Source organism: Acanthochromis polyacanthus, chromosome 16, assembly GCF_021347895.1.
Source record: "Acanthochromis polyacanthus isolate Apoly-LR-REF ecotype Palm Island chromosome 16, KAUST_Apoly_ChrSc, whole genome shotgun sequence".
NCBI lineage: Eukaryota > Metazoa > Chordata > Actinopteri > Pomacentridae > Acanthochromis > Acanthochromis polyacanthus.
In genome coordinates this window covers 35,882,653-35,900,609 of record NC_067128.1, presented here as the reverse complement: position 1 = coordinate 35,900,609, position 17,957 = coordinate 35,882,653, and the positions used below count along the sequence as shown (strand labels likewise).

The 17,957-nt window shown below is 39.0% G+C and overlaps 1 protein-coding gene and 1 long non-coding RNA gene across 5 annotated transcripts in view; one reads left to right on the top strand and one right to left on the bottom strand.

The window, feature by feature from the left end:
• Nucleotides 1-17,957, top strand: part of LOC127530285 (uncharacterized) — a 239,525-nt gene that overhangs the window by 58,374 nt on the left and 163,194 nt on the right. The window lies entirely within an intron of this gene.
• Nucleotides 1-17,957, bottom strand: part of vegfab (vascular endothelial growth factor Ab) — a 61,060-nt gene that overhangs the window by 31,190 nt on the left and 11,913 nt on the right. The window contains exon 1 of one of the 4 annotated variants that reach the window (XM_051936661.1): nucleotides 973-2,561. The exons of 1 other annotated variant lie outside the window; for it this stretch is intronic. In XM_051936661.1, the coding sequence (XP_051792621.1) occupies nucleotides 973-1,095 (123 nt within the window). In that variant the 5' untranslated portion in view covers nucleotides 1,096-2,561. Of the gene's footprint in view, nucleotides 1-972; nucleotides 2,562-17,957 lie in introns of those variants that run through there. 2 more of the 4 variants (XM_051936660.1, XM_051936662.1) reach the window with 2 other exon arrangements.

The window sequence follows — 17,957 nt, the reverse complement described above, 5'->3', positions numbered from 1 at the left end:
CACCGCACCAGTCGGGCCACAAAAGGGATTTTTTTGGCAACTTTCCACCACCTCCTCCTCCTCCTCCTCCCCGCTTCGTTTCCACATGTGAGCGCGCAATATGTCGCCAATATTGCATGACTCTGCCGGTGCATGCGCCCAGTGAGGAAGATTTCTTAATGAAAAGTGGAAGGAGGAAGGAAAAGGGAAAAAAAACTTGGCTCCTCCTACTCGGCGGTGGCGTGAGAGGGTCCGACCTTGTGGGCTGAGGGACCCCGCAGCCCTCCTTCAGCCCTCCTTCAGCCCGGATAATGCGGCCTTAATGCCGGTGTTCGCAGCGGAGCGGCTTTCAGACCAACCGGTGCCTCAAATAAACACTCAGCGGAGGAGCTGGCCTTTCTTTTCTTTTTTTTAAGATGCTGGAAAGTGTCTGGAAACAAACCGGTCCAATCATGTCGCAGGGAAACACGCAGCCTCCTCCTGGCCTTTTCCTTTTTTCACCTTTGCTCGCAGCGCTTGATTAATGATTATAGAGAAAAACGATTTACAGTGTGGCCGTTAAAACCCCCAGCTAAAGGTAGATTAATCTGCTGGAGAAAGTCCTGAATCCAGAAGGAGGAGAAGGAGCAGGAGGGTCGGTGCCGGCTGAGGAAACCTGCTCACATGTCCTAATTCAGAACTGCGCCTTTAAAGCGTAATAATATCTCCAAGGTGCTTTTTAGAGCAGGGCCCGATCAGCCAGGGGCAAACATTAGCACATTATTTTAAAAATATTAACACTTTCAGGGCGGATAAAGGCAGCGGGGTTCGGTTAGGTCGGTGCCAGCTCTGCGTAATGGCCGTTTAAAGCTCCCCAAACACCGGAGTCCGGCTAAAGACGAGCGGTGACCTCTCAGAGCGCAGACAAGGACAAGCTACACATTAATGAGCAACACAAGCACAGAGGTCGGCTGATATTACTCTGTTAAAAAACAACAACTCCAGCTCACTCACCTTGACAGCTGACAGCGTCAAAAATAATAGTGTCAAACTGTCAATAAAGTTCATGGTGTTGGAAATCCAATCCGAACGCTTCAGAAGACTGGAGGCCAAATGTGGCCGTTTGCTCTCAAACATGAAGTTTCACAAGAAAAAACAAAAACAAAACAAAAAAAACACACGAAAAGAAAGAAAAATAAAAACAGCACAAGTGGCTACAACTGCTCAGAATTAGGGGCCGGAGGTCGTAAAGGCAAATCCATGCTGGTCCCGAGAGGAAGGAAGGCTGCAGCGTAAAATCCGCAAACTTGGATTTCTCTCAACTGTTGCCAATAATCTTCAAGATATCCAGAAACACGAGAATCCCAGACGCTCTCACATCGTTCCGCAGCGGACCTCGATTCTCCTGCAAGGGGATACAAATCCACATTACAAAATAATCCCATGCCCGCGGAGCTCTCCAAGAGTCTGTCCATCTGAGAGGCTCCTCGACGTGACACTCGAGCCGCGGTGACGCTCTGGAAGGAAAGAGAATCGCGGCGCAAAACTTTGTCCGCGCTGTCGGTTTCTCTTCTTTCTTTCTGCTGCTTCTTTTTCCCTCTTTACTCCTGTTTCGCTGCGCACTAAAGCAGGTCAGCTCTCTGTCAGAACGCGTCCTCCTCCTCTGTCGGTCTCTCCGTAACTGTGGCTGCGCTCCGGAGACGTGGATGATTAGCGGGGTAGGTGTGTCCTCTATGGGCTGACACTAGGCACTGCGCGCCTCTGGAGTTGCTGTCGACGGTTTCACCTATTAGACTCGTGACCACATCAGCAGCAGCAGAGACGGCAAGCTGTTAAAAACGCAGCTCTGTTCATATTTTGTTCGAAAACTCGTAAATTCTATTTTAAAAATCCCCCTGAAATCCAAAAATGCAGCCAAAAATTGCAGGTTTTAATCATGTGAGGCACAGAATGGTTGGAAAACGTCTCAGAAAGATGCAGGGTTAAGATTTTTCTGCTCTTACAGTCACAGCAACATCTGATTTGGCCATTTGGAAAGCAATTTATGCACAAATGCGTAATTTCATACATGCGTAAAATAAAACCACCCTGAAATCCAAAAATGTAACCAGTGATTGCAGGTTTTTAATCATGTCAAGCACAGAGTGGTTTGAAACCCTTCCCCAAAAGATGCAGGATTAGGATTCTTCTTCTGCTACAGTCAGCAACATCTGATTTGGACATTCGGAGAGGAATTTTACGCGTAATTTCGTAAATGCATAAAGAAAATCATCCCGACATCCCAAAAAAAATTAACCAGTGATTGCATGTTTCATTCATGTCAAGCACAGATTGGTTGGAAAACCTTCCAAAAAGATGCAGGTTTAGGGTTCTTCTTTTGCTCTTACAGTCACAGAAACCTGATTTGGCCACTTGGAGCGGAATTTACGCACAAATCTGCTTTTTGATGCGTAATTTTATAAATTCGTGGGAAAAAAAATCACCAAATCCAAAAATGTAACCAGATTTTAATCATGTCAGGCTCAGATTGGTTGGGAAATCTCTCCAAAAAAAGATGCTGCTCTTACAGTCACAGCAACATCTGATCTGGCCACTTGGAGAGGAATTTTGCGCACGGATGTGTAATTTCATAAATGTTAAATCACCACGAATCCAAAAAAAAAAACAAACAAAAAAAAAACCTGTGATTGCAGGTTTTAATCATGTCAGGCACAAACTGGAAAACCTCTCCAGAAACATGCAGGGATAGGGTTCTTCTGCTGCTCTTACAGTCACCAACGTCTGATTTTGCCATTTGGAGGTGACTTTAGGCACAAATCTGCCTTCAGATGCGTAATTTTCCGGTTTTGCTTGCGGTTGGTGACCACATTAAATAAAATGTCTGTGCTCAGAGCGCCACACCTTCCAACGTCCAGCTCCAGCTGCTCGTACCAGGGCGAACAGTTTCCGATCTCCATGAAAGGAGGAAACTCGCCAAAGTCGGAAAAAGGCGCGTGTGTGTCCGGACACGTAGCCGCGTCTCCGCGTGTGATCCGCCGCCGCAGCGCTGCCAGTCAGGAGTTGCTCACCGCGTCTCGCTGCGCGCCGGCACGCACGCAGCGAGAGACGGAGTCTGCGCGTCGTGACTTCCTGTTGGTCTCAGAAAGGATTTTGTGTGTGAAGAAGCTCCGGAGCACCTGGACGGACAGAGCTGGACCCGAGCAGAGAGTCCGGATGGGTTCAGACCAGCAGAGACTCTGGAGGGAAGTTCATCAATAAAATGATGTTAAAAAGCACAAATACAATAAAAAAAAAAAAACTCAGCCTCTTCCGTTGAACTTTGGTTAACTGTGAGAAAACCAGAGATGGAGAAAAAAAAAATCAGCTTCACTCACCTGAATACACTGTAAAAAACAGAGCCCCTGTTTAGTTAAATCACAGATAAAATTCACCCTCGTGTCCTCCTGCAGGTCAAACAGACTCGTTTTCAAGTTTGAAAAGGTGGAAAATATATTTTCACAGTGAAAACTTCTACATTTTCTACATGGTTGGGAAGCATTTTCTTAGTGCACAAAAAGAAATGCTTAAAAAAATCTAAATTTCGCTGGATTCTGGTTGATTTTTTTTCTGAATGATGTTTAAGAAAATATAAGAACTTTTAATTTTGTATATGGAGTCACTGTAGATATTTTGAGGATTTTTTTGGAAGATTATACATTTTTTGGAAACATTTACATTTTTAAAATTTATTTTTATTTTTTATTTCTTGCCAAATTTAGGATTTTTTTAAAAAAAATAAGGAAAACTTTTAGGGAGTTGTTGGAATTTTCTTCTTTAAGATTTTGTAATTTTTTTTATAAATTTAGTGAATTTTTGTGCAAAATTTATGGATTTTTTTCAGACATGGGAATATTTTTTTTTTTTTTGCCGTGAATGAAGACAACAGGAGGGTTAAAATCACTGAATAAAGATCGAAAATCTGTATTTTTGCACAAAATAATTATTTACAACATTTCTCCATTGAATTATACAAATTTCTTGAACTGAAATCAGCAAAAATGTTATTTTTTAAATATTTGCCATTTTTTTTAGAAAAGAGAAAAATATTTGTATATATCTAGGACCAATAAATGTTAAGTATTTTGAACTGCTATTTTACAGTTTCTCCTGTTTTGTTAAATCACAGATAACATCTAGTAAAAAATTATGGAATAAAGTGTTAATTGACAAATTAACTGCAAAAAAAAAAAAACAGGTCAAAGCTAATCCTAAATCTGTAGTTTTACAAACAGCACAGTGTCTGACTGTAAAATGTAACTATTTGACTGTATTTAAATCAACAAAACATTTTAAAACAATAAGCATCTCAGAAACTGGCAAAATGGTAAACCATTTGTATAAATGCTATTTTATATATTTTTGTACAGAATATCAGTATTTTACGACATTTAACAGTAAAATTACAAATTTGTTTATTTTTATTTATTTCTTAAAAAATAAATAAGCAAAAAAAGCAATTTTAAAAATATTTACAATTGTTTCAAATAAATAAATAAAGACTAGATTTTTTTAATTTTCTATTTATTTATAATTATATTTTAGAGATTTTCTCCCTTTTGGTGAACTACAGCTAATAACTGGTAAAAGCAGAGAAATAGAGTAAATATTAATATGTATTTAAATCCACTGAAACATGATTACAGATATTTGCTGTAATTTTAATTTAATTTTACCATTTTAAAAGTTATTTTATGTTTGCACATTCCACTGGTTTTAAAATTTCTTCTGGCATAGTTGCAGTAAAATCTTTACTTATTAAATTCAATTTTTTAAAATTTTACAGTGTAGTAATCAAAAATATCACCATCAAAAATAAAAAATAATGCTAATAATAAAACTAAAGCAGCATCAAAGGTAAGAGCAATAAACAACTCCACTCAAAGTTTGTCCAAATTTCAAATTATATCAGTTTTTGACATGTCCAGGTTGTTTTTTTGTTTGTTTGTTTTTTTACAATTTGATGTCATTTGTAACATTTATTTAGTCATTTTGGAAAAGTTTTGAGTCAATTTTGACAAATTTGGAGTGGTATGGGACATTTTATGAGTCATTTCGACCAGTCTTAGCTAATCTAGGACATGTTTCAGTTTATTTTGGACATTTTTTGAGTCATTTTGGACATTTTGAGTCATTTAGGACAGTTTTAAAATCACATTAGACCAGTTTTTAGTCATTTGGGACATTTTTTGAGTCATTTCAACCAGTTTTAGCTAATCTAGGACATGTTTCAGTTTATTTTGGACATTTTTTGAGTCATTTACTACCATTTTAAAATCACATTAGACCAGTTTTTAGTCATTTGGGACATTTTGTGAGTCACTTTGGGGAAATTTCAAGTCAATTTGGACAAATTTTGAATCATCCGGACAACATTTTTGACAAACTTCTGACCATTTCTAAGTAATTTATGACATTCTTCAATTATTTTGGAACAATTCTGAGTCGTCTTGGACAGGATTTGGCTAAAATTGCATCTTAAAGGATAAAAGAATGAAGAAAATCTAAAAATCCAAAGCAGACATGCATCGTTTATCATCTCCAGCATCTCTAATATCTATATTTTGGCTTGGACTTGCTCTTATTTCTTCGTATTTCTTCATATTTCTTGCCTTCTGGCCTCTTGTGGGTGTTTTCTCCTACAGTAGCGATGCCCTCTCCTGGTCCGGCAGCCCACTGCAGCATCACAGACGCTGACAGACTGATGGACAGGCAGGAAATGGAAGGAGCTGATCAGTGTGGATGACATCAGGTGCTACCTTCCATACCTTCTTCTGGGCAGACAATGAGACTTCAGAGAGCGAGGAGTGGAGGCGTGATGCAGCAGGAAAGCAGAGAGCCTCAGATAAGCAGGAGGACGGGAAGGTGTAACCAGAGAGGAGTTCCTCGGCCCGCTGCTCGCCTAAATTGAAGAACAACACTTGGGTTCATTAGCGGTGTCACCCGGCTCCGGTTTCTGCTGACTCAGAGACAGGACCGGGTTCCAGTGGACTCGGTGCTGACTTCACACAGCCTCTAATGAATCCTGACGGGACAATAAACAGCCTCCCTGAACTGCTTCCTGCTTTAATTTAACGCCACGCTTTGTTTTTTCTGATTTTAATGCATCTGCACCAGGAGTTTTCCACGAGGCAGCAGGTTTTAGTCTCATGATGTTAGAAAATACATCCTGCAGCCTCTAAAACCATCAGAAAACATGACGAAATGCAAAAGAAACGACAAAAGAAACACAATTCCACGCATATTATAGGTTATACATGAAGGAAGTATGCACAATTTTTCATTTTAGTGCAAAAAAATCATTAATACGGGGCAGAACTCATGAAATATGAAGAAATATGATGAAGTTAGAGACGTTTGAATCAAAATGTAGATGCATATTTGCTTTATGTTTTTAATTTTTCTTCCTTTTTAATAGTTTAAGACACAGTTTCAGTCAAATAAAAGCCTGTCCAAAATGACTCAAAATTGTTCAAAAGTAAACAGAAACATGTCTTAAATGACTTAAAACTGCTCAAAATGACTCCTAAAATGTCCTAAACAACTCAAAATTTGTTAAAATTGATTTGAAGCTTTTTCAAAGTGACTAAATAAATGTTACAAAGGACTTAAAACTGTCAAAAAACAACCAGAAACATGTGGAAAACATGTCTATGTGATTTGGAACTTGTCAAAAATGACCCAAACAAAGTCCAAAACGGCTTAAAATGGTCCAAAAGAACTAGAAACTGTGAAAAATTCTTTTAAAATGTGAAAAATAACTTGAAATATGTCCTAAATGACTTAAAAATGTCAAAAAGATAGAGAAAAATTATTGTGAAGTTGTCCAAATTACTTCAAATTTATCCAAGAAAAAGGTCCCAAATGACTAAAAACTGGTTCAATGTGATTTGAAAGCTGTCCAGAATGACTCAAAAATAAAAAAATAAATGAGTTGCATAAATAACAAAATTGTTTTTTTGAGTCCCCGTGGTTCTCAAACTATAACCCAGACAGCAGAGTGGTAATCCAACATCAGGCCTTTTTTCCACTGGCCTGAATCAGATTATTTGTAGTTTTAGATCCAGTTTGAAACCTGCTAAACCAGTTTCAGACTCATCCAGGCCTGATTTCATCAAACTGTTTGAAATTTACAAGTTAAAATCACATCTCCAGTTAAATGCTGCACATTTTTGCTCTTCTTGCACATTAAGAAAACAAGCAAAAATGTAGTTTTTCTGCAAAAAAAAGTCCATTGTATCTATCCCAACTTTTTAAAAAAAAGTCTTGCATGTCATGCATTTGCTGTTTTTACTCTCAAATACAACCTCAGCAAATTACTTTGTGCTTCTCAAAAAACAACCCAGCTGGCAGAGAAAGTCATTTTCCATGAAACTGAACCAATGTTGGTGCAGATTCTGAGTTTACAGCCTGATTACATCAAACATGTTTGATATTTACAGGTTAGAATCACATCTCTTGTTAAATGTTGGATGTTTTTTGCTCATCTCGCACATGAAGCCAAAAACGTCACTTTTGCGGAAAAAAGTCCACTATATCTACACAAACTTTACAAATGAAGTCCTGCACAGCCATTTTTTTTTTTGCAGTTTTCACTCTCAAATATAAGGATAACAATTGATTTTTTTTTAGTCGTGGTTCTCAAACTACAACCCAGCTAACAGAGAAAGTCTGAATGGACATTGGTGCAGATTATTTGTCATTTCAGGACTTTATAGATCCAGTTTGAAACACAGACTGTATATAAAGATGGACGTAGCATCTGGCTCCAAAAATGAAGCCAACCCAGAAGTGTCAAAAACTTGAAATATCACGCCGTCCACTAGGGTTGGCTCCAAAAAGCTTTTTCTCCATAGACCCCAATTCATTTTTGGAAAAAATAAAATGTGATAGACTGATGTTCTACAGCTCAGGATTTTTTTCCCGTTAGTTTTCATGGTCAGAATGAGAGATCAGGTGGCCGATCTTAAAATAAATCAATACTGAATTTTAAATAAATCGTTAAAGAGCCAGGGGGCGTGGCTATACTTGATAGACAGCAACAGAAGCCTCTGCGGTAAAATGTGGGCGGGATAAGAGAGTCCTCAGCCAATCCTGCCCCTAGTTGCTCTCCGGTCCAGCCTGTTTGATGACGCTTTTTACGTCACTGGCTCCAAAAAATCCAAAATGACGACCAGGAAGTAGCAAAATCCGGGCTTCATTTTCTCGGCGTTGAAACCAACGGGTGACGTCACGGTTAGTTCACGCCTGGTTTGAAACCTGCAGAACTGGTTTCAGACTCATCAGGTCTGATTACATCAAACATGATTAATATTTACAAGTTTAAAATCAGAGTGGATGTGATCATCCAAAGAGAAATTAAAGTATTATCAGCATTAGAGACAGTTGTTACACCAGAGTCTCCATTTGGTTTCCATCCGTTTCCCCATGTGATCCTCTGCTCCGTCTGGAACTAGAATCTGATCAACCATTAACCTCCAGTCTGGCAGTCTGTGGACGTCTGAGACTAGAAAGAAGGACTTCTTCTTGTGCCTGATTTCTAAACATGATAGATTTGAAACCTCATCAGCAGAAAGCCTCCAGAACCTTGTTTCGGGTCCATTTAGGGTTTTTCTGACTCTGGATGTAGACGCTGGTTTTAAATCTGATATTTCTGCTCCTCATTACCAGAAACTACAACCTGAGCAGCCAGTTTTCAGGAACGTTTGGATCAACGGATGAAACTGATCAGTTTCTGTAGGGAAGTTTTATGGAGCTTTAAAGCCAGAACCGATACTACACCAGGATTAACGAGTGAGGATGTAATTCATCCACATGAGGATCCAGTCTGCTGAAGTGTTCGGTTAATGGGCCATGACCAGCATGTGTTCAACAAGACGGACTAGTTTCCTCTTCTAATTGCTTTTATATAATCAGACTGTAACTGAACATCCTGTTCCTCGCTCTTTTTTCCAACTTCCTGAAGCACAGCGTGTCTCTGGAACACAAAAGTTCACATTTTCAAAGAGATAAATTCCACAGATCACACAGACTTCCACAGGAATGAATGGAGTTCTGCTAGATTCGTATGTTAACATGAAAACGAGGCGTAAAGCGGCCGTATTTGTTTGGATTTTGCTGTAAACTATCCATTTTAATGACCGTATTCACTTTTCCACCAAAACCAATCCCTCCATCGCTATGTTTGAGGGGCACCATCCCTCCATCCTGGGCTGAAGATGACTGATTTAAAGAAATAAAAACTAAACTTAAAATTCACCAAATATTCCACTGTAATTCCAAAATTACATGAGCATCATTCATCATTCAGATACTAAAAAGTGGAGCTTTTTAGCATCTTTAGCTAACTGTTCTGGCCCACAAACGTCACCCACAAGTTTCAAAAATGTGTTAAAAAAAGTGTTTTCATCGAACATTTGAGGAATGTTTTAAGGATATTTAAAGTATATTTCTCATTTCAGATTATTTTTTTGTTAATGTGTACCTCTTCATGGCTGTTTTGTGTCTCTTTGTGGTTGTTTGGTGTCCTTATGTTTGGTTTGTGTCTCTTTGTGATCATTTTGTCTATTTGTCATTGTTTCGTGTCTCTTTGTGGTCATTGTGTGTCTCTTTGTGGTCATTTCATGCACCTTTGTGGTTGTTTTGTCTCTTTGTCATCCTTTTGGGTCTCTTTGTGGTCTTTTTGTGTCTCTTTGTGGTCATTTCATGCACCTTTGTGGTTGTTTTGTCTCTTTGTCATCCTTTTGGGTCTCTTTGTGGTCTTTTTGTGCCTCTTTGTGGTCATTCCATGTCTCTTTGTGGTTGTTTGATGTTCCTGTGTTTGGTTGTGTCTCTTTGTGATCATTTTGTCTATTCGTCATTGTTTTGTGCCTCTTTGTGGTCATTTCATGCACCTTTGTGGTTGTTTTGTTGTCTCTTTGTGGTACTTTTGTGTCACTTTTTCTTCTTTTTGTGTCTCTGTGTTCTTTTTGTGCCTCTTTGTGGTCTTTTTGTGCCTCTATATGTTCTTTTTGAGCATCTTTGTGTTTGTTTTTTTAGCCTCTTTGCGGTCTTTTTGTGCCTCTTTGTGCTCATTTTGTGCCATTTTTTGGTCATTTTGTCCCTCTGTGTTCTTTTTGTGCCTCTTTGTGGTCAGTTTGTACTTCTTTGTGTTGTTTTTTAGCCTCTGTGCTCTTTTTGTGCCTCTTTTTGTGGTCTTTTTGTGCCTCTTTTTGTGGTCTGTTTGTGCCTCTTTTTGTGGTCTTTTTGTGGTCTTTTTGTGCCTCTTTGCGGTCATTTTGTACTTCTTTGTGTTGTTTTTTAGCCTCTGTGCTCTTTTTGTGCCTCTTTGCGGTCTTTTTGTGCCTCTTTTTGTGGTCTTTTTGTGCCTCTTTTTGTGGTCTTTTTGTGCCTCTTTGCGGTCTTTTTGTGCCATTTTTTGGTCATTTTGTCCCTCTGTGTTCTTTTTGTGCCTCTTTGTGGTCAGTTTGTACTTCTTTGTGTTGTTTTTAGCCTCTGTGTTCTTTTTGTGCGTCTTTGCGGTCATTTTGTGCTTCTTTTTGTGGTCTTTTTGTGCCTCTTTGTGTGGTCTTTTTGTGCCTCTTTGTGTGGTCTTTTTGTGCGTCTCTTTGGTCTTTTTGTGCCTCTTTGCGGTCTTTTTGTGCCTCTTTGTGCTCTTTTTGTGCCTCTTTGCGGTCTTTTTGTGCCTCTTTGTGCTCTTTTTGTGCCTCTTTTTGTGGTCTTTTTGTGCCTCTTTGTGTGGTCTTTTTGTGCGTCTCTTTGGTCTTTTTGTGCCTCTTTGTGCTCTTTTTGTGCCTCTTTGCGGTCTTTTTGTGCCTCTTTGTGCTCTTTTTGTGCCTCTTTTTGTGTTCTTTTTGTGCCTCTTTGTGTGGTCTTTTTGTGCGTCTCTTTGGTCATTTTGTCCCTCTGTGTTCTTTTTGTGCCTCTTTGCGGTCATTTTGTACTTCTTTGTGTTGTTTTTTAGCCTCTGTGCTCTTTTTGTGCCTCTTTGTGTTCTTTTTGTGCTTCTTTTTGTGGTCTTTTTGTGCCTCTTTGTGTGGTCTTTTTGTGCCTCTTTGTGTGGTCTTTTTGTGCGTCTCTTTGGTCTTTTTGTGCCTCTTTGCGGTCTTTTTGTGCCTCTTTGCGGTCTTTTTGTGCCTCTTTGCGCTCTTTTTGTGCCTCTTTGTGCTCTTTTTGTGCCTCTTTGCGGTCTTTTTGTGCCTCTTTGTGGTCTTTTTGTGCCTCTTTTTGTGGTCTTTTTGTGCCTCTTTGTGTGGTCTTTTTGTGCGTCTCTTTGGTCTTTTTGTGCCTCTTTGTGCTCTTTTTGTGCCTCTTTGCGGTCTTTTTGTGCCTCTGTGCTCTTTTTGTGCCTCTTTGTGCTCTTTTTGTGCCTCTCTTTGGTCTTTTTGGTCTTTTTGTGCCTCTTTGTGCTCTTTTTGTGCCTCTTTGTGCTCTTTTTGTGTCTCTTTGCGGTCTTTTTGTGCCTCTTTGCGGTCTTTTTGTGCCTCTTTGCCTCTCCGTCCAGCAGCAGGGTAAAGAATGATTTCCCTCCATGTAAAGAACAGTGTGTGTGAGTGTGTGTGAGGATGAAAGTCACATTGTTTAACTGTATAATGTAACCGAGGCCTTCCATTGCCAAAAGCCTAATGGCCGACTGCCACAGTCTTTTATCACCTGGCGCCAAATTACACATTCTTCTTTTCTGCTCGCTCTCGTCCTTTCCGCCTCGTACACTCCCTTCTACAGGAATCTGAGTGGAAGGCAGTGATTTGTACGACAAGGTGCTTCTGTGTGGGTTATCACGGCCGACCTCTCCTCCAATCTTATATAAATTATCCAGGAATTAACCTTCACGACTCGCCCCGATAATGAGCTCTGATAACATTGAGCGGTCAGCAGCATGTGACCGGGCTGCATACGTGAGCATGTTCACACTCAGAGCTGACAGAAAGTGATAGTCTGAGCTTCCAGGAACGTGAAGCTCTGTGATTCATCTGCTTTCTGATTCCCAGCAGTGTTGAAGATAATTAGATGTCAGAATTCCCCACGAGGTCTACTTCCTATTTCACACAGCGTAAAAAAAAAAATATTTGAGCTGAGAACAAGTAGAAACCTCCAGGGCTGAAATATGAAGCCACAGACTGCAGTTCCACAAACGTCCACTAGAGGCTGGCACTAAAATGAGTAAACCTCCATAGACCTCCATGTTAAAATGCTGAACTTTACAGCAGAAATAAACGTTTTACAGCCTTAAACAGCAAACATTTTTGGTTTCTGCAGCTAATGCTTTTTTTAAAAAAAAGCCGCCTTCATGTCTAAAGATATCTACGCTTCACCCTGTGGTTATCTGGTTGTAATTCCAGCTTCAGATTTCAACATTTTAATCTTGGCTCTTCAAAATTCTGGTTCCAGATGGACATTTTTAGACTCCTAAATGAAGCCAGAATGATGCTGTGGAACCTCAAACTGCCTCCTCAGAATGTAATCAGATGTGTTGAGTCAGTTTGGACTCGGTGACGATGCAGTTATCTGTGGTTACGTCAGAGGCTGGAAGTAGAAAGCGGCTTCATTTTCAAACATTAACCACATGTGGCAGCTGGTTTACTCCGTATCAGAGTCTCTGATGAATAAAGCTCTGGCCTGTTTAATTTTCTGGCTCTATCTGATCCACAACAGCAGTTCAAACATGTTTGAGATAAAAGCTATGGACCAACATTTAACGCAGAAGAAGCATCATCCTAACAGCTCAGACCAGTCATGATGAGGAATCTGCAGCCGTTATTCTGACTAAACTGAATCACTCTGACTCTGACTGGTTTTACTGCTCAGAGTGACGTTTTAGATGTCTGTAGATTAAATTCTAGAGGATCGGTCTCATCTTTTAAATGTTAAAACCGTTTAGAAACGGTTCAGATGTGATTTTTAGAAAACACTGAGAATGTCTGTTGTTCTACAGGTGATAAAAGTTGCTAAAATATGAAGATTACACCAAGTTCAACGCTGAGGAAACTGCAGAGGCTTAAAAATGCATCAAAACTACCACAAAACAACCAGACACAAATTTTCCATCGATACACAAAACAGAAAAAAGAGAAACAAAACAATCGCAAAGAGACACAAAATGATCACAAATAGACATAAAATTACACCAAAGAGACACAAAACACCCACAGAGACGTAAAACAACCACCAAGTGACACCAAACAACCTCAAAGGGACACAAAATGACCACAAAGGTAAACAAAACGACCACGAAGACACACAAAACAACCACCAAGTGGCACAAAATGACCACAAAGTGTCGCAAAACAACCTCAAAGACACAAAACAACTACAAAGTATCACAAAACAACCATGAAGAGACACAAAACAATTACATAGACACAAAACAACCACAAAGAGACATAAAACGACCACAAACAGAAACAAAACAACCACAAAGAGACACAAAATGACCACAAAGAGACACAAAACCAAAAAAAAGACACAAAACAACCACAAAGAGACACAAAACGACCACAAAGAGAAACAAAACAACCATAAAGAGACACAAAACGACCACAAAGAGACACAAAATGACCACAAAAATAAACATAATAACCATAAAGAGACATAAAACAACCACAAAGAGACACAAAATGACCACAAAGAGACACACAATGGAGTAATAAATGTGGGCAGTGGTTCAGAAACTGTTCACTTGTGTGATTTTTGGAAAACACTGACTATATTTCTGTATTTAACTGATGGAATTGGATAAAACATGTAACCTGAAGCTTTAAAAGCTCCATGTCTTGAACCCGCAAACCAACAGGGGGCCTCTGAAAGCAGCTACAGGTGCTTCTTCTCTGGTCAAACTGTCCTGACAACATGTGAGCCGCTCATCTCTTCACAGAACCAGGCCAGGTTCAGCTGGAGGATGAGAAAACAGCCAGAGGGCAGGAATAAACGAGCCTCAGTACGTGATCCTTCAGCGCTGCTCCGTGGAAGATGACGGATGCTGACAGGACCGGCCTGTGCTGGGGTTAAAGTACGACACGCTCTCCTCCATCCGGAGAGGCTGCTGAACCCTCTGACACCGAGAGTTTCTGGAAGACGGGACGGAACAGGCAGCAGGAACACTTGAACTCGATCCCAAAGCTCATCTAGCAGGACGGAGGAGGAGCCAACCGGCACGCTCCTCACAGCTGGGCAGGTTAACAAGCCTGACACTGATTGGTCGATGAGTTAGACAAACCACCATCAGGGCTGAGGGAAGCCGTCTGTGGCTGTCAGATGGTTTGAAGCAGAGAAAACGTCTCTGGTTGTTGGTTTTATAAAGAAGAAAGTGACAGAGGAGGCTTAGAGCAAACTGTTTTAACATTTATGACCAAAGAGAGACACAAAACAACCACCAAAAAAAGACACAAAACAATGACAAAGACACACAAAACAGCTATAAAGACACACAAAACAACCACAGACACAAAACAACTATAAAGACACAAAAATACACATAGCAAACTCAAAAAAATGCAAAACAACCACAAAGAGACAGAAAACAACCACAAAGAGACACAAAAACAACCACAAAGACAAACAAAACAACCACAAAGAGACACAAAACAACCACAAAGAGACACAAAAACAACCACAAAGACAAACAAAACAACCACAAAGAGACACAAAACAACCACAAAGAGACACAAAAACAACCACAAAGACAAACAAAACAACCACAAAGAGACACAAAACAACCACAAAGAGACACAAAAGCAACTACAAGACGCAAAACAGCAACAAAGAGACACAAAAACAACCACAAAGACAAACAACCACAAAGACAAACAAAACAACCACAAAGAGACACAAAAACAACCACAAAGACAAACAAAACAACCACAAAGAGACACAAAACTATCAGAAAATAATCATTGTGGTAGCTTTGTGTCTTGTTGTTTTGTGTCTTTTTGTGGTAATTTTGTGTGTCTTTGTGGTTGTTTTGTGTCACTTTACCGTCATTTTGTGTCTCTACAGTTAATGTATGTCCTGTTTTGGTCAGTTTGTGTTGTTTGGCAGTCATATTGTGTCTCAGCTGTCAATGTGTGTCTCTTTGTGGTCATTTTGCGTCTTCTTGTAGTTGTTTTGTGTCTCTGTGGTCATTTTGTGTCCATTTCCGGTTGTTTTATCTGAATTTTTCCTGCAACCTTCTGAGGATGTTTTATGGAAGTTGGTGAGAACATTCTTCCATAAAACGTTCCCTCAATGTTCCATGATTACAAAGAAAGAACGTTCTCAGCAACACTTTTAGACCACCTTTACAGACCTTACTTGACCTTTTAGGAAGATCTTTGTGGAAACTAAAACAAAACTTCCAACTAAACTCGTCTCTAAACCTCTAGAACTTTCTCCGAAGCTTTATATCTCTTCTTTACAACCAGCTGTGGTGTTTGTTCTGCTGCCAGTATCAGTTGGAAGCTGCCGTCCCGGCTTCAAAAACTAAAAACCTGGTGTCCGTTTGCTGAGCTGAGCGGCTAATCTCTGTGTTTACCTCGAGTCCGTCCACGACTCTGTCCAAATAGTCCTGAGAGGAAGCAGAACCTTGTCCAGGCCCGGCTGTCAGGACGCTAACGGATGGTGTTTGCCGTGGCTCTTATCTCGGCCCGGAACATCTCCAGGTGTGTTTGGGGACCGAAATCACTTTCCTGCCGTCTTATCGGTGTGTACCTTCCATTGTGTTGCCATTGTGCGGCCACACAGGAATAATCACAAACACAAACCTGGACACTCATCAGAGCCCGACCTCCGACCTCCGGCTGAGACCTCGGGTTAATTAGTGCTCAGATAAACCAACCGGACATCCCAGAATACACACCTTTAGGAGGAGAATTCAGCCAATCAGAGTCAGAGGACGGTTTACACCTGAGGAAAGATCACTAGGAATGTTATACATGCTGAATTAGAGGTGATAATTCACACTAAAAAGCCAAGAAAAGACAGTTTATTCTCAATTTAGTGTATAAAAACTGCAATTTTTGCTGTAAATAGAGGACTCTGGGCTCATTTACTTATTTATACTTCATCTAATTTGATAATTAGAGCAAATAATTCAAATTAAATACAGAAAAAGTCAAGAAAAGACAGTTTGGTTGCATTTTAGTGAATAAAAACTGAAAATTCTGGTACAAATCAAGGATTTTCGACTCATTCGCTTGTTTATGTTCCAGTTCGTTGCCGAATTAGAGGTGATAATTACAACAAAATACAGTTTAGTGTCAATTTAGTGGATAAACGCTGCATTTTTTTTGGTATAAATAAATGAATTTGACTGAGTTACTTATTTCTACTTCAGCTGCTTGCAGAATTAGAGCGAATAATTCCAACAAAAAAGTCAAGAAGAAACAGTTTAGTTTCACTTCAGAGGATAAAAAATAAAGATTTTGGGATAAATGAAGGATTTTCGACTCATTTACTTATTTATACTTCAGCCACGTGCAGAATTAGAGACAGTAAAACCCAAAGACAAACATCTGTCTTAGAAAACATCTGGCTGTTTTATCTTCCTTAGATTTTTATGTATTTACATAAACAACAAAAAAGAGAAAAACACCAAGAAAGACAAACAAAACGATAAAAAATCAACAAAAAAGACACAAAAAAGCTACAAAACTACACAAAATGACAAAAAAGGGCAAGAAATTAACAAAAAACAGAACTAAAGATGAACATCTGTCTGACAGAAAATGACAAAAAGAAACTGAAAAAACACAAAAATAGACAAAAACAGACACAAAAAGGTACAAAACTACACAAAACATCTGGTTCTTCAATAGAAAGTTATTGAGAAAACACGACTAATATGCATTCTACCAAGAAATGTCTGATCACTGAGCTGAAATACTCAGCTATAGAAGCTGTAGATAAGAAAATCTGTTGCTAAATTCGATTCTCTTGTTGATTTTGGATGATTTTGACTGAATTCAGCCACTCTGTGCTGTTTTCAACTCATAATAAATCTGATTTTCACCCCGGCCATCATCAGGTTTCACTTCTAAAGCCTCATCCGGTGTCTGTTTGTTTTGTTAACCAACAGATCGGTTTAAAATCTGGTTTAGACACTCGTTTATTTACATATCATGATTTCTGATTACCGACCGGCTTTTCCTGCATCTCCAGGATCACGTTCCTGTTTCTGGATGAAACGTTCCAACACATTTCTGGATCCTTACGTCTGATTGTTTCCACTCTGTGAGCCAGCATCTGTTCAGGTTTTTGGTTTTGTTACTGATTATAAGTCAGACGTGTTAAAAGCAGAGCAGACAGAGCTGAAGCTACTGGACGTCTGCAGCAGCTTAACGACTGCTTTTATTACTTTAGGTCATTAGTTACGTCTTTTAGCATCGTGTTAGTGGAGTTTTAAGTCATTTTTACACGTCTTTGCACCACTGTGGTGTTTTTTGCCATTTCTGCAAATTTTAGTATAATTTTTGTGTCTTTATGTCGTTGTTGCATCTTTTTGTGTCATTTTTGCAATTTTGATGATTTTTTGTGTCGAAAATTTTTGTGTCATTTTTGCAACTTTGTGCCATTTTTGTAACATTTTACATTGTTTGTGCTTTTTCTGCATCTTTATGATTGCGCCATCTTTTAGTATCACTTTTTTTCACATCTTTTTGTGTCATTTTTGCAACTGTATCATTTTAGTGTTATTTTTGCATAATTTGTGCATTTTCTGTGCTATTTTTGTGTCTTTTTTGTCAATATTGCATCTTTTATTGTCATAGTGGCTTTTTGTGGGAGTTTTACATCTTTTTGTGTCATTTCACTGCATTTTTTGTAATTTTACAGACTTATTCTGTAATTTTTGCAACATTTTGTATCATTTTCACATCTTTTAATGTCTTTTTTACAACTTTTTTATTTGTCATATTTTTATTGCATATTTAAGCATAATTTCATATAATTTTTTACATGTTTTTAAAAATAAATTTTCGAGCCATTTTTGC